At 48.7% G+C, this 13,501-nt stretch overlaps 1 protein-coding gene across 2 annotated transcripts in view; it reads right to left on the minus strand.

Annotated features, from left to right (window-relative positions):
* Positions 1-13,501, minus strand: part of LOC144728668 (uncharacterized) — a 151,025-nt gene that overhangs the window by 4,869 nt on the left and 132,655 nt on the right. The window contains exons 2-3 of one of the 2 annotated variants that reach the window (XM_078608254.1): positions 2,233-2,850; positions 401-493 (exon numbers count right to left, since the gene is read on the minus strand). In XM_078608254.1, the coding sequence (XP_078464380.1) occupies positions 401-493; positions 2,233-2,850 (711 nt within the window). Of the gene's footprint in view, positions 1-400; positions 494-2,232; positions 2,851-13,501 lie in introns of those variants that run through there. The other variant, XR_013587549.1, reaches the window with a different exon arrangement.

Below are 13,501 nucleotides of genomic sequence, written 5' to 3' on the forward strand. Positions count from 1 at the left end.
TTTCTCCTTCAACATCAGAGTGCAGCGCCACGTTAAATACGCACTACAATGACAATAGTTTAAAGCGATTTGAAGCATGTTTTCTTTTTTTAGGGGGGGGCAGAGCTTTGTGACGTCATATTTGAGGGGGGGTCTGACTTTGTGACGCCGTGTGACGAAGGGGGAGGGGGTCAGAAACCGTCCAAAATCGCGTGAAGTCATTTATGGACGGCCCCTAAGGTTTGTCACGTAAACAAAACATGCCAATTCGGGACTAGTTCAGCACACCGGTGTGTTGGAGAGTAAACCCACAGGTTTTTGTGACGGCTCTCACACAAACCAGCCACGTCGTCAATTGTTATTTACTTCACACGTGACATTGAGCCGAGCCTCATGCTGCCCAGCTGCTGCTCTCCCTCACCTTCCTGTGGAAGCGATGGCTGCACCAGATTTGCTGCACAGAGCCCGGGTGCATGACAGACTTGCACACGGAGCACACCTCCTCCATATCGTCCTAGACACAGCACAAAAGACAAAGATCCCCCGCATAGCCTTAACAGACTGTTGGAGCAAGTGCTGTTAAGCGAGCACCTACACGAGGGGGTGGGTGGCCAGCGCCACGCCCGAACCCCCTTCGTCTCCCCAGTGGCGAATTTGACATAACGCACCAGGTATACATTTGAGGTTGAGTCGACCTCGGGGAGGCCCAGGGCCGTTTCAGAGAATCGTCACTGGAGTCGGCCGTGAGCGGGATTCGAACTCGGATCGCTGGGTTCGTCACGCAGAGGCCAGCTGCGACACCGCTCCCCCCACAGGCCCACACGCAGTCGCTCCCGTCACACAAAGCACCCTCTGTGCAGAACACGCTGAGATCAACGAGTGTAACACGAATTCGTCTGCAAGAGTCATGGGCCCAGGAAAAAAAATATTTCTCACGGTCCCAATATGTGCACTTAATCATCTAAAAAGCAATATTTTCTGGTTTATACAAATTACTGTACATGCAAATTGATGCGCTGTATAGGCAAATATCACATTTAAGGTACTTTAGTAGAGTGCATGGGAAAATGCAAATGAGAGTAATGTTCTTTGCATAACACTCAAACTGATATTTGAATGATGATAGATGAAAATTAACCATATTAAGTGTAGAATCAAATGATTGCCACTACATTTTTAATGCAATCGTTTAGCAAATACCCACATGTTTAGCCATTTCATTCACTGTGATGGGTAGCACTGAAGTGGGAAGCCAATACCGGTTGTCATATGAAGAGACTGGGCCCTGACCATAAGAATGTGGAATTTCCATCACTAGCTCGGTGCCACAAACGGAGATGAAAATCATCCCAATGTCATCTTAGCAGGGAGTCACTGTGTCCTTTGGCTTCAATTGCCCGAGCCTTACTCTCCAGGGAAGGCCACGCACCGTACGCGGCCACTTCCGACCACAATGGCTCCACGTGGAGGCCGCACGCCCAGCTCCGCTGGCCAGGCTCCAATATCGCTCCGAACCCCCTGAACCCCTCAAAAGAGCCGCGGTGCTGCATTACTCGATGTGACCGCTGGTGCATAGGCTTTTTTTTCTCTTTCTAAGACCCAAAATTCATAGTGGTTTCCCCCGTCGAGTTGAGTGAGCATGGGGCAGTGCTCATTGTCCGTTTTCAATCCCTGAGACAGTGTTGGAAATTCCACATTCCTATGGCTGGGGGTGAGTTTTAAAAGAGGACAACCGCTGTTGAACTTCCCAATAAAGTGGTACTTATTTTATTGACTCGAAAGAGCTAAAGAGTTGAGGTGATTCCTCGTTAGTAATATGAGGCCAGGGTGGATAAGCATTTAAGAATGAGGGGTTTTCCATATATAACCTATTGCAAATCTTTCACTTTTGAGAATAAAATTACAAATTAAAAAGAGTTGTGGGGTAGAGCAGTCACAGGGAGTGAATTGCTGCTCCGTTACTATTGAGGGATTGTGGCTGAGCGTTCGTGGCTCATAATCAAAAGGTTGCCAGTTCAATTCCTGGTTGGGGGTTCAGTCAGCCCATAATTCCTCTGGGGTCGATAAAACAGGCACTACTTTCTGGGGAAGTCAAAAGTGGTTGTCCGATGGATAAACTCGCCCCCGCCACAGGAACATGGAAAATTTCCACCACCGGTTCAGGGCGGTAAACGGGAGATGGGCGCCAATGCCTCAATGCTCATTTGAGCCGGAAATAATTTTGACGTTATTTTTATTTAAAGCAACACTTACAAAGGACATCGACTTTTTGCTCCACCAGCCAAACTTCTTCATGATGACGAGTTTCCAGGACTGCGGAGCTGGAGGGAGGCTGTGCTCCCCGCCCTCAGGTGACACTCTGGAAGGGACCCCGCCGCCTCGTCTGGGGCCACACACGCGGAGGCCTTGCCGGGAGGAGCAGCGGTCAGGCGGCGACTCTGACGGTGACGCCGCCCGTGTCACCGGGCCCGCACGAACGCCCGACGCCCGTTCACTTTGTGACAGAACTCCCCGTGCCGGTTGTTCCAAGAGGCTCGAGACGCTGTTCCGCTTGGAGATGGGGAGCCTTTGTGGCTTGGAACGCAGCGACGCAGCGTCTTGCCCGCTCTGTAGCCCCGAGGGTTGTGATGGGCCTCTGCTCGCTAACCACGACGCCCGGCCCCCGTGCTCTTTTTCTGCAAAGCCTGGAGAGGCCTGCGATGCGAGGTGAAACGTGTGGGTGAAGAGCTTCTGACTGCAGCCGGGTAGCGTCGAAGAGGCTTGTAGGGATGGAGTCCTGAGACGCTCCTCTTGGGCCGGATGTGAGAAAATCTGCTGGGCATTTTCAGAGACTCTGCGGCGATGCCCATGAGGCAACTTGGACTGCGAGACCTGAGGGCGGGAACAATAACAGAATTCAATGCGTAGGTTTTTGCAGCCAATATTACGGCTCATTATTGATTTCTGGGTTAGAATACATAATGGTCTGGTCAAATTTGTGCCTGAAGACCCTTCACCACCCAACATAGTCCAACAAATTAAAATTGTCACGTATACAAGCCATAAAGGCGCCAAATATAATTGTTGATTCTCATCGGTAAGTTGAATAACAATCCTCACAACCAAATTTATCAATTCGATTTGCGACGTTTCACTTGAAAATGTGTCAATCATCTTCAGGACAAGATTCTAGGAAGTCAGGGTAAAATCAAGGACGTCACAAATGTGGCCATATCATTGCGTGGCTGGATGCAGCGGTCTTCTCTGCTACTCCTGACGCGGCTGTCTGGGCTTGACCACTTGGATGTGACACATTGTAGTGGTTGCTCTGCATCTACATCGGCCGTACGAAAGAAGAAGATGATGTGTCCCTCGCCAAAAATTGATTACGAATGATAAAAGAATTAACATTGGCTTGCATTACAATTCTATCATTGTAAACATTTCTCATTTTGTTACAAGCAGAGTTCATGATGCTTGCGAGTTTTAACATTAGCTTATAATGTGGAGGACATTCATAGCGCATGGTTGTGTGGTCAGCAGTCTAAGCAGTGTTGTCTGCTAGTGTATATGCACGTACACTCTGTGTACAGGGTGATCCATTTATATATAAAAAAAACTCACAAAAAATAGGGATAAATTATAATAAAAACTAAATGTTACATGTCTTCCACCAAACTCCATGCACTTATTAAATCTTGCAACACTCTCCTGATACCCTATGTCCAACATAACCACCCTGGTCCTCATAGCGGCGACCGTGTCGAGTGAATCACACACAATGGCAACGCGAATGAAAGACTTCCCCTCTCGCGTTCGCTGCTCTCTCCTCGGCTCTCTAGACACCGGAGCGTATGACTGGTTTAGCGGGAAGGAGGTCGCATTGTTTGATTGCACATGCGAGATGCACACCCCACAAACCGCTGATGCTTTTTTGCAGTATTTATCTATTTTGCTCAATGTCACCCTCATCGTGCATCGTGTCACCGAGACGAAGCATCCTCCACGCAACTCTCTCGCCCACGGAAGTAGATATGGCAGAGCTACCGCTGAGATCTCTTACAGTGACCCCCTAGACCGCACGGTAGGGGGCAACGCTTCCCCACCTGCCTTGCCAACAACCGTGATGTCCATCGCATGACAGTCAAACTAATTTGTTTAATAATCAGAGCTGTTATTTTATAGCTTAAAAAAGCCCAGCTCAGCTATAATAGGCAGGACATTTGATGAAGCTAAGAAATAAAGATGTACGTTTTAAATATGTATGCATCAAATATTGTCTATCTACTGCTGGACGAAAGCCTTCCCACGCCATCACCATCATCCCTCGTGATGCCATCTAGCTCGCTCCCGCAGATGAGCCGATCTCATCACCTCATCGCTCTTGGACGGGTTCTCTCCTTTGCCTGCCATTCGGTCACAGGTCTCGTCCTGTCGGCATCATCCACCCTATCTCGGGATGTGTACTGCTGTCAGCACGATGTCTCTGGTGAGCGTTTGTTCCCTGATTCATGCGGCTGCTTTTTTTTCTTCTCTCCCTCACTTTTAATTCCAAGCACGTAAGCAGCATCATTGCAAAGATGACTAACTTCAACGTAAGAGTGACCGACGTCTGAATTTACAAGATTATAAAATCATACCAAGAAACCTTACGTTTCGAAAAAAATAAGGTATAAATAATAAGCTTTTCTTTTCAACAAGACAACATTTTTCACGTAAACCTCTGAACCACCAGTTTCCCATAAATGAAAAATGATTACTCTGTATAACCCTGACATATTCACCAGACATTATCTCGGATAAAAAAATAATCAAACAGGCGTAGTGTGTAAACGCAATAAATCTAGTCTATGAATTTACTCATGGATCATTGTTAGCGTTTGAATACAAGTGCCATTTTAATATAATCCCAAAGCAAGATATCATTGGATCCTAAATCAATATATTATTGTACTTTAAGGCGCCAGGGACGCAATGAAACGTTTCAGCTAAGTCCAGGTGACTGCATGTTTCCTTCAGCGCAGTCACAAAATTTCCCAAAACACACATTGTCGTTTTTGCGCAATCAGCACCTGCTTTTACTATCAAACAAAGGCACGGGCCAAGTGTGAAACCTGCACGCAATACATTGTGTAAATATAGCAGCAATATCAGTGTATCTTCATACAAAAGGGTAGAAGTAATACATTGAATTAAAAGATAATAAAAAAAAAATCCATATGAAAACCCAAACTCCGTGCTTTTCTATTCATGGGTGCTACCAGGACACATTTCAAACATATTCAGGACTCCCCTCCCCTCCCCACCGCTTCCTTACCCCCTTCACCACTTGAGGTGCGTTGTCTTTCCCCCCTCACCCTTCCCTCCCCATGTAAACTGCCATGTTCCTTCTCGTAGCCACCAACGTGGGTGGAGCGGAGAGCCCAAATCTCCCTCCTCATGACGCTTCTCGCTCGGACTGTTGCCTGCGGAGTTTCTGTCCCCCCCCCGACCCCTCGTGCTGTGATCGGTGCTTTGTACTGGGCTTGCGTTGTTTCGTAATAAGACAAAAAAACATTCACAACCCATTGCACGCAAAAAAAACCTCACGATGAACCAAGAGCTGGGACACTAATAGAGCACAACTGCTCTGACAGTCTGCTCGAAGGCGAGTGAACAAATATCCTGGAAATTAGTTGTGGGTGTGGGCGTAAGTTTTGAGGTTGTACAGATGCATTTTTGCGTGCACCTGTTGGAATCGCGTAACAGCAGCATTGCAAAGTTGTTTAAGTGTTCACACTATGAGATCTCTTTTACCAGTGGCAAAATATAGTAGTAGGTTTTTACCCTTTTAAACTGGTACAAAACTGACACCTTTATTCAAGGCATCATGTTTGCAATAACCACAACACATGTAGTCAAAAAAGCAAACAAAAAGAAGCAACTCTGATAATGATAATAATATGCACTGTCCTTGAAGTTCATTGGTCCACACCCGAGACGGCTTTCTTTAGAGCCTAGTCCCCATTGGTGTTGGACCAGATGACACCAGAAGGCGTACAACTCAAACACAGTGTAATATCAGAGTATTGAGAGCTCGGGGTAAGCATTTACACTATGATAAAGGTATCGGTTTTGTACCAGTTTAAAAGGGTAAAAACCTATTACTATTGTTAAAGTGTTTTAAAAGTGGTGTTTCTGAAATTCGCTCAATGAGCCTAACTTCTGTTTTCTATCCACGTGAATAGTCTGCCCATCATTGATGTCACAGGCTTAATCGTAGAGCTCACCAATCTTGCCACATATTTAATCCAATTGTGCTTATTCATAATCATGAAAACTTGATGTAATTTTCAGCCAATGAGAATCCCAATCGAATACCAAACACGTGGACAAGAAGACGAATATATAAGTCTACCAAAGCGTCAAAGTCCATGAGCCCAGACCAGACCTATCACCTGCCTCTACCACCTGGGGGGCCAATGAATGTCGTGGCTCCAATTACTTAAAGTGGACAACAATCGTGAATTACGTGAGAAGCATTTGAAATGAGTGGGCTATCAACTAAATGACTCTCGTTTTTGGTACTATGGCTAAAATAACTCACAATATTCTGCACAGACAGTCTAGAATTCCATAACAGAGGGCGGGCGACCATGGGACAAGTGACGGGGCTTTTGTTGAGGAGCCATGACGTCACAGAGTTAGTTCAGACGTTTCTAGACGACTGTAATTGATTTACAAGCAGTAGTAGCCAATATAACCAGATGGCAGTCTCGTGAAATAATAACAAGTATTACTATTATTTTATTTAGCAGCATTCACTCAAAACTGATTCTTAAAACGCTGGACATTGCGAACCACATTTTTTCCATAAAAAAGAGAGACGAGAACACCACAGGGCCACAACACAAGAGCAGGGAAGGGCACGGAGCTAAACATGCGATAGTGGCCTCAATTAGTGTCGCTATTACGGCCATCGTCCTGCCATCGAATAATCAGGGAGCCATCAAATAATTAGAGAGCGGAGCGGCGTCCGATAGAGACGCTTGGGGCACGGGGCGTACTTCCTGCTTCTCGACACGAATGGTCACTCTCATTTCCCTTGGCTGGCATTGAGCTTTGCAGCGCAGGTTGAATTTAAATGTCTCTATGTGGAAACATCAACAGCAGCAGCAACAGCAGCCGCCGTTCGCCACTCGGTGGCGGCGACGTCACCACGGCGCCTGTGCCAGGCCAGGTGCACTTTGAGGCCACGTGAAGTGTCGAAGGCTCGCTGGCAGGAGGAGGTCACGGAACAGAACCAGGGTTGACTGACTGAAAGAGATGACTGGCAGATGCACCAATTGTGTTTCCCACTGACTGTGCCAACTTTCCACGAGCACGGCTACACAGGTACGCGTGCCAACACCGCCACCTGTTGGTTCACTGCAATCTCCTCGTGTGTGGGCAGCGGTTGCGGTTTAGGCAGCGACACTGTCTCTAAAATATCACCTCCGATAACATCTCTGGGCTCGTGTCCCTGTGCACATTCAGAGCTGTGGGAATTCCCGAGTGGCCGCATTTGCTTTCTGTGAACTCAGCCGCTCGGTGAAACTCACAAGCTGGGTGTTTGTCGCTGTCGTTTCTGGTAAGCTGCTGAGGGTGGGCAAGAGAAAACCCCACTCCCACACAACAAGCGAAATGTTGGCACTCGCTCTCTCGCTGGCACGCCGAGAAGAAGAGTGCCCGGGGGGGGGGGAGAGTTTGTTTTGGGGCATCTCAGTGTGTGAGTGCATCGGTGTGTGGAGTGTGTGTGTGTGTGCATATTAATGAGTACCTGGTACGATGTGTAAAAATCGCCGCTAGGAAGACAAAGGCGGCCGGGCGTTGTGTTGGCCACCCACCCCTCGTGTGCCGTGCCGGCCTTCATAGGTGCTCGCTAACAACACTTGCCCCTACAGTCTGTTAATGCTCTATGTGGTCAACACGACCCAGGGCCAGTTCAGATATTCGCCGCTGATGTTGGCCATGAGCGGAAGTAGAACTGTGGTCGCTGGGCTCGGAGTTCAGGGCGCTGACCACGACACTGCCGTTAGGGAACGTGCTGTGACCCAGGTAACCCGAGTTCAGCGGAAACTGGTATCTGAATCTGACCTGGGCTTTTACTCTGGGTCAGTTTGGCGTGAAGCGTCGTGCTTCGCATCGATTAATCAGGACGTGCCAATGGCCACACAACGAATCGAGCATCCCGTGAGCTTATTGGCGCTAACTAACAACACTTGACCTCAACAATGTACAAGCAGTTTTTTTTTCACGTGAAAACATTGTTTACCAAATAGACGTGCATGCCTGCTTGTGTAAGAATACAGTGTATACCAAGCAAGATGTACGCCGCAGATATAGAATCCAGTATCTAGGCCATCAGAACCTACAATGACGAGGCCTCACGACCTCTGACAAACCGTACAATAGACTCAATTCACGCACACTCTCTCGCACAATGTTTGCAGGAAGGTCAGCCGTATTGCGTTGCTCGCAAAATGCAAGCAGTTGCTGCAGGACTGCACCTGGAAACCTCTTTCTCCACAACTGTACATTTGAACGTATTGCCGGTACACCGGTCGGTACGTGGTAAAGAAAAGAAACCGCAGTTTTCGCAGTAGTTATTGTTTTTTCCCGAAATTTGCAAAGCCCGGTCAGAAAATATCATGGGGTGGTGGTGGTGGTGGTATCGCGTCAAAATCCGTTCTCGTGATGTCGAAGCGACCGAAAGACGAACGTTTTAGCGAGCGGCTGAACACGAAGGAGCTTCACAGTCTGTTGCCGTACAGCAGCACCCAGCCTGATGCCGATTGCCTGCCTCCGTGTTCCAAAGGCAAGATTCTGACTCGTACTCTCGACTTTGGTCAGACGGTTCCTCGATTTATTCCCGGAATAATTTATTTGCGGACGGTGGCATTAAGAGATGGTGATTCTTGTCACGCGTTCCAATGGTAGAGCAGCTGCTGAATCGAAGTGCAACTTCTGATTGAGAGTCTGAAGCTCACTCAAGGACGAGGACCTGTGTGAAACAATAAAATAATAAAAATGTAAAACAATAAAAGTGAGAATTGTATTGTTTTATATTTTTTTCTTTTTCCTTTTTTTATTTTATTGTTTCCCTTCTACGTGACTTTACCGAAAGAACCAAGAATATGAATCCCTGCAGTCATGAAAGCTTTAAATCAAAAAGAGGACCGGTGTCTTGTTATCCTGCGCCCGTGTACCGCCAATTTGTCTATTTGCATGAACGACCGGCACTGCCAACGCTGCCCGAACTGTGCGTGTTTACGTGTGCTGGCGAGCGCGACCTTTACATTCAGGGAAATTACAGCACTTAGGTGCAGCGACACCTGCAAACGCTGGTGTCAAACAGGGGATTTTCACCACGGTTTCACAGAAGACAATGCCCTGCAACACGAATGTATTCTTGGAATCCTGGGTCATGCGGTACTTCTCCCCCAAACACAGTGAAGTGGCTTATCTGCAGCGGCACGCAGCGAGCAATAACATTCTATAAATAACCCGTACACCCACAGGAGTCAAGTTTATATGAATGTTGTGGTTATTTCTATAAATATCAACTGTGAAATGCCTCAAAACCATCGCGTGTATTTTTAGTTACCGCAACTGCTACATACATATGCATGTGCTATAATATATTGTCTTCATCAAGGTAATTGTGACATTCTAAGCTAGGATGTGACATGCTGTCTCCTTGCTCTGGTTTTGAGTCTCAAGACCTTTGCGAGAGAGCCATACCTTGGGCCGCATGGACATTTTCTATTTTGAGTATTTCGTATGCTTGGGGAAAACCAACCTTGCCCAGGGAAAACCCACGCAAAAAAAATCCATCCTGACATTGTATTATCCACATCCTATTTGCTGTGCTGCCTCTTACAGCACGTCATTACCCAGCAGGCTCCATCTGCTTGTGATCCACCAACCCTTCCTCTGAGTTAATAGAGGAAAGTAAGTGAAGACATTGCGCCGTGATGGCGAGTTGTCATCTCCCCTGTCTGGCGTGCAAGGAGGTCGTGGGTTCGATCCCGACCCTGACGCCTGCTGTCGATTTGGAGCTGGCATGCTCTCCCTGCGGTCGCGTGGATTTGTTGTCCGAGTCTTCCAGTTTTTCCCTCCACGTTTAAATGTCCACATGGTACACCACTTCGTTGAGCCATCATTTGTGGGCAGGTTGCTCCTTTAAAAAGCTCATTGGGCTTTTTCTGGTACAAATAAAAACTGTTGAAATGAAGAGTAAAACCATTATTCTGCAGCTTGGACAGCTGTCTAAATTCGTTGAGGCCAAATCAACCCTATCCATAATCTCATCATCCCTAAAAATCACTCAATGCATTTGTTCTCATTGTCCAATTTATAAGAGTGAAGATTTCGCTCTTGGAAAGTGTGCACTCAATCGTGACTCGCAACTTCTCCTTCCTCGTTAGGACGTCTTTTTTGGATTTGCTCAAACACACCTTTATTTTAGCACATATCAGTTTACGTTCACCCAAGGCGGATGCTGCCTTGTTCATGGCCATCACACGGAACTCAGCAATCCAGGGGTCGCCCCTCGTTCGATCTCCCGGCACGACAGTACGACAAATGACTCCACCAAATAGTCAATCGGCAATGGTCACGTTTGGTGGGGTAAAGTGTGGGTAGTCCCACTTCTTTCCAGATGTCTGGCGAGCGTGCACGAGCAGGCGAAATACCCTGTCGAGTAGCTCCTGTTGAGCTGCTCACAGAAGGGGCCCTTCCACCAGCAGTGGTGCGAGCAGGCAATTGCAGTGCCGCACCTTTAAACGAACGTAGCCGCAGCAGACGTCATATTCAGAATCTGCTTCATCAAATTCACATCGTTTGTGTTTCTTTCGGGGGAGGGGGGTGCGTGGTTGAAGTTTGAAGCGACAAACTCCATGTAACATTTTCCCCTTGCAAGTGACACATAACGGATGACTCAGGGATACGCGGAATAAGCGGCCAATGTGTAATAGTGCCCCAGAATCAGGGTCTCGCCCATGGCTGGTTCACTAGAGAAGCTGCCGACTTCAATGCCACCGTCCGGTGGGGGTAAGTTCTAACGAGGCGACTCTCATCGTATTCCAATTATTCGATTAAACCACTCGTTGTGCGTCACCCGAGATTGGAAAACATGAGGTCAAGTTGGCCGCCACTCTTCTAGCCACACTTAAAGTGTCCTTGAAAAGAGGTTTCACTCACAGTGACACATCTCAGCTGCGCTAAAGAATGCGTGGATGTTCACCTTTCCATAGACAGTAGAACTCCATTCTGCGTCTCCACTCATCTATCCAAAAAAATGTTGGTCCACGGCCGATTGGCTTTCCGAACTTCTGCTTCTCTAAACTAATCCTCGATAAACGAAAAAATTACATTAAAAAAAACAACAACTGACATCACAAGTGTGATTGGTAAGGGAGGAGCATCTCAATGTTTATGGCTAACTGGAAATATTGAGGCTTACAGAGAGATGGAGAGTGCAAGTCTTGATAGCTAACGTTGGGTAGAGGGTTACGTCAGATAACGGACTCCCTGGGGACTGTGTATATGACTGACCGCCGAGTTCTTTGGGAATTCCAGTGACGCAGATCAGAGAGAAAATAATACCATTTGCTAATTTTAGACGAAGCAGATGTTCTTATAAACTGGAATATGGATCACAACAGTAAGATGTTCAATTACGTCCACTCGCTGGGATAGTGTTTCTCAAAGGCCATTCCTTTTCGTCTCCCTAGGTGCAGCTTACTCAGATTACCAATGATCAGGTGTGTGCAGTGTGTAACAAATTGGGTTTAATACGAATTGAAAATATAGTTATTTCCCGGAAAGTTGAGTATTTGCAACTTCTTTTTCACATTTAATCTTCCAATATAATTTTAATTGTCCAATCAAACAAATATAACTTCATCATCATCAGAAGCATTAGCCATGGTCAATCCACTGCTGGATGAAGATCTCCCCAAGCCGCCTCCACCTTTCACGGCCCTGCGACGTAAATAATCTACCCAGCACCTGCACACGACGTGAATTACAATGCAAACCGATGAACCAAAAGTTGCTTTTATCTTGCATTGGCATGTTGAGGCTGTGAGTCCTGCATTGTCTGACACAAGACTGAAGCATTATTCGTGAGAATAGGGACAATTAAATTATGGTCACGTGTGCCATCAGAACGTGTGGATGACCTCAGTCCCATCGCGAGAGATATTATTTTTCGTTAAATGCTCGAACGTAATTTTCATATTCGGGGTTTGGGCCACGGCAGGAACGCTCCGCCACAGAAACACGTCCTCAATTAGTGATGTAAACATAGAAGCGGAAAAAATCCAAGAGTGCCAATTTCCTTGAAATACAGAGAACAAAGATTTCTTAGAAACAAACCTGAAATATTTTTCTCCCAGACGATACCCGACTTGATCGGTACTGCATCGCGGCCTCCCTGTGGCCTCTCTGTGGCCTCCCTATGGCCTCACTGTGGCCTCCCTGTGGCCTCCCTGTGGCCTCGCTGTGACCTCCCTGTGGCCTCCCTGTGGCCTCCCTGTGGCCTCGCTGTGGCCTCCCTGTGGCCTCCCTGTGGCCTCGCTGTGGCCTCGCTGTGGCCTCGCTGTGGCCTTGCTGTGGCCTCCCTGTGGCCTTGCTGTGGCCTCCCTGTGGCCTCCCTGTGGCCTCGCTGTGGCCTCGCTGTGGCCTCCCTGTGGCCTTGCTGTGGCCTCCCTGTAGCCTCCCTGTCGTCGCCTCCATGTGGCCTCCATGTGGCCTCCCTGTGGCCTCCCTGTGGCCTCGCTGTGGCCTCGCTGTGGCCTCCCTGTGGCCTACCTGTGGCCTCCATGTGGCCTCCCTGTGGCCTCCCTGTGGCCTCGCTGTGGCCTCCATGTGGCCTCCCTGTGGCCTCCATGTGGCCTCCCTGTGGCCTCCCTGTGGCCTCACTGTGGCCTCCCTGTGGCCTCCCTGTGGCCTTGCTGTGGCCTCCCTGTGGCCTCGCTGTGGCCTCCCTGTGACCTTGCTGTGGCCTCTCTGTAACCTCCCTGTGGCCTCCATGTGGCCTCGCTGTGGCCTCCCTGTGGCCTCCCTGTGGCCTTGCTGTGGCCTCCCTGTAGCCTCCCTGTCGTCGCCTCCATGTGGCCTCCATGTGGCCTCCCTGTGGCCTCCCTGTGGCCTCGCTGTGGCCTCGCTGTGGCCTCCCTGTGGCCTACCTGTGGCCTCCATGTGGCCTCCCTGTGGCCTCCCTGTGGCCTCGCTGTGGCCTCGCTGTGGCCTCCATGTGGCCTCCATGTGGCCTCCCTGTGGCCTCCATGTGGCCTCCCTGTGGCCTCCCTGTGGCCTCACTGTGGCCTCCCTGTGGCCTCCCTGTGGCCTTGCTGTGGCCTCCCTGTGGCCTCGCTGTGGCCTCCCTGTGACCTTGCTGTGGCCTCTCTGTAACCTCCCTGTGGCCTCCATGTGGCCTCGCTGTGGCCTCCCTGTGGCCTCCCTGTGGCCTCGCTGTGGCCTCCCTGTGGCCTCCCTGTGGCCTCCCTGTGGCCTC

The sequence above is a fragment of the Lampetra planeri genome, chromosome 29, assembly GCF_965212315.1.
Source record: "Lampetra planeri chromosome 29, kcLamPlan1.2.h2, whole genome shotgun sequence".
NCBI lineage: Eukaryota > Metazoa > Chordata > Hyperoartia > Petromyzontiformes > Petromyzontidae > Lampetra > Lampetra planeri.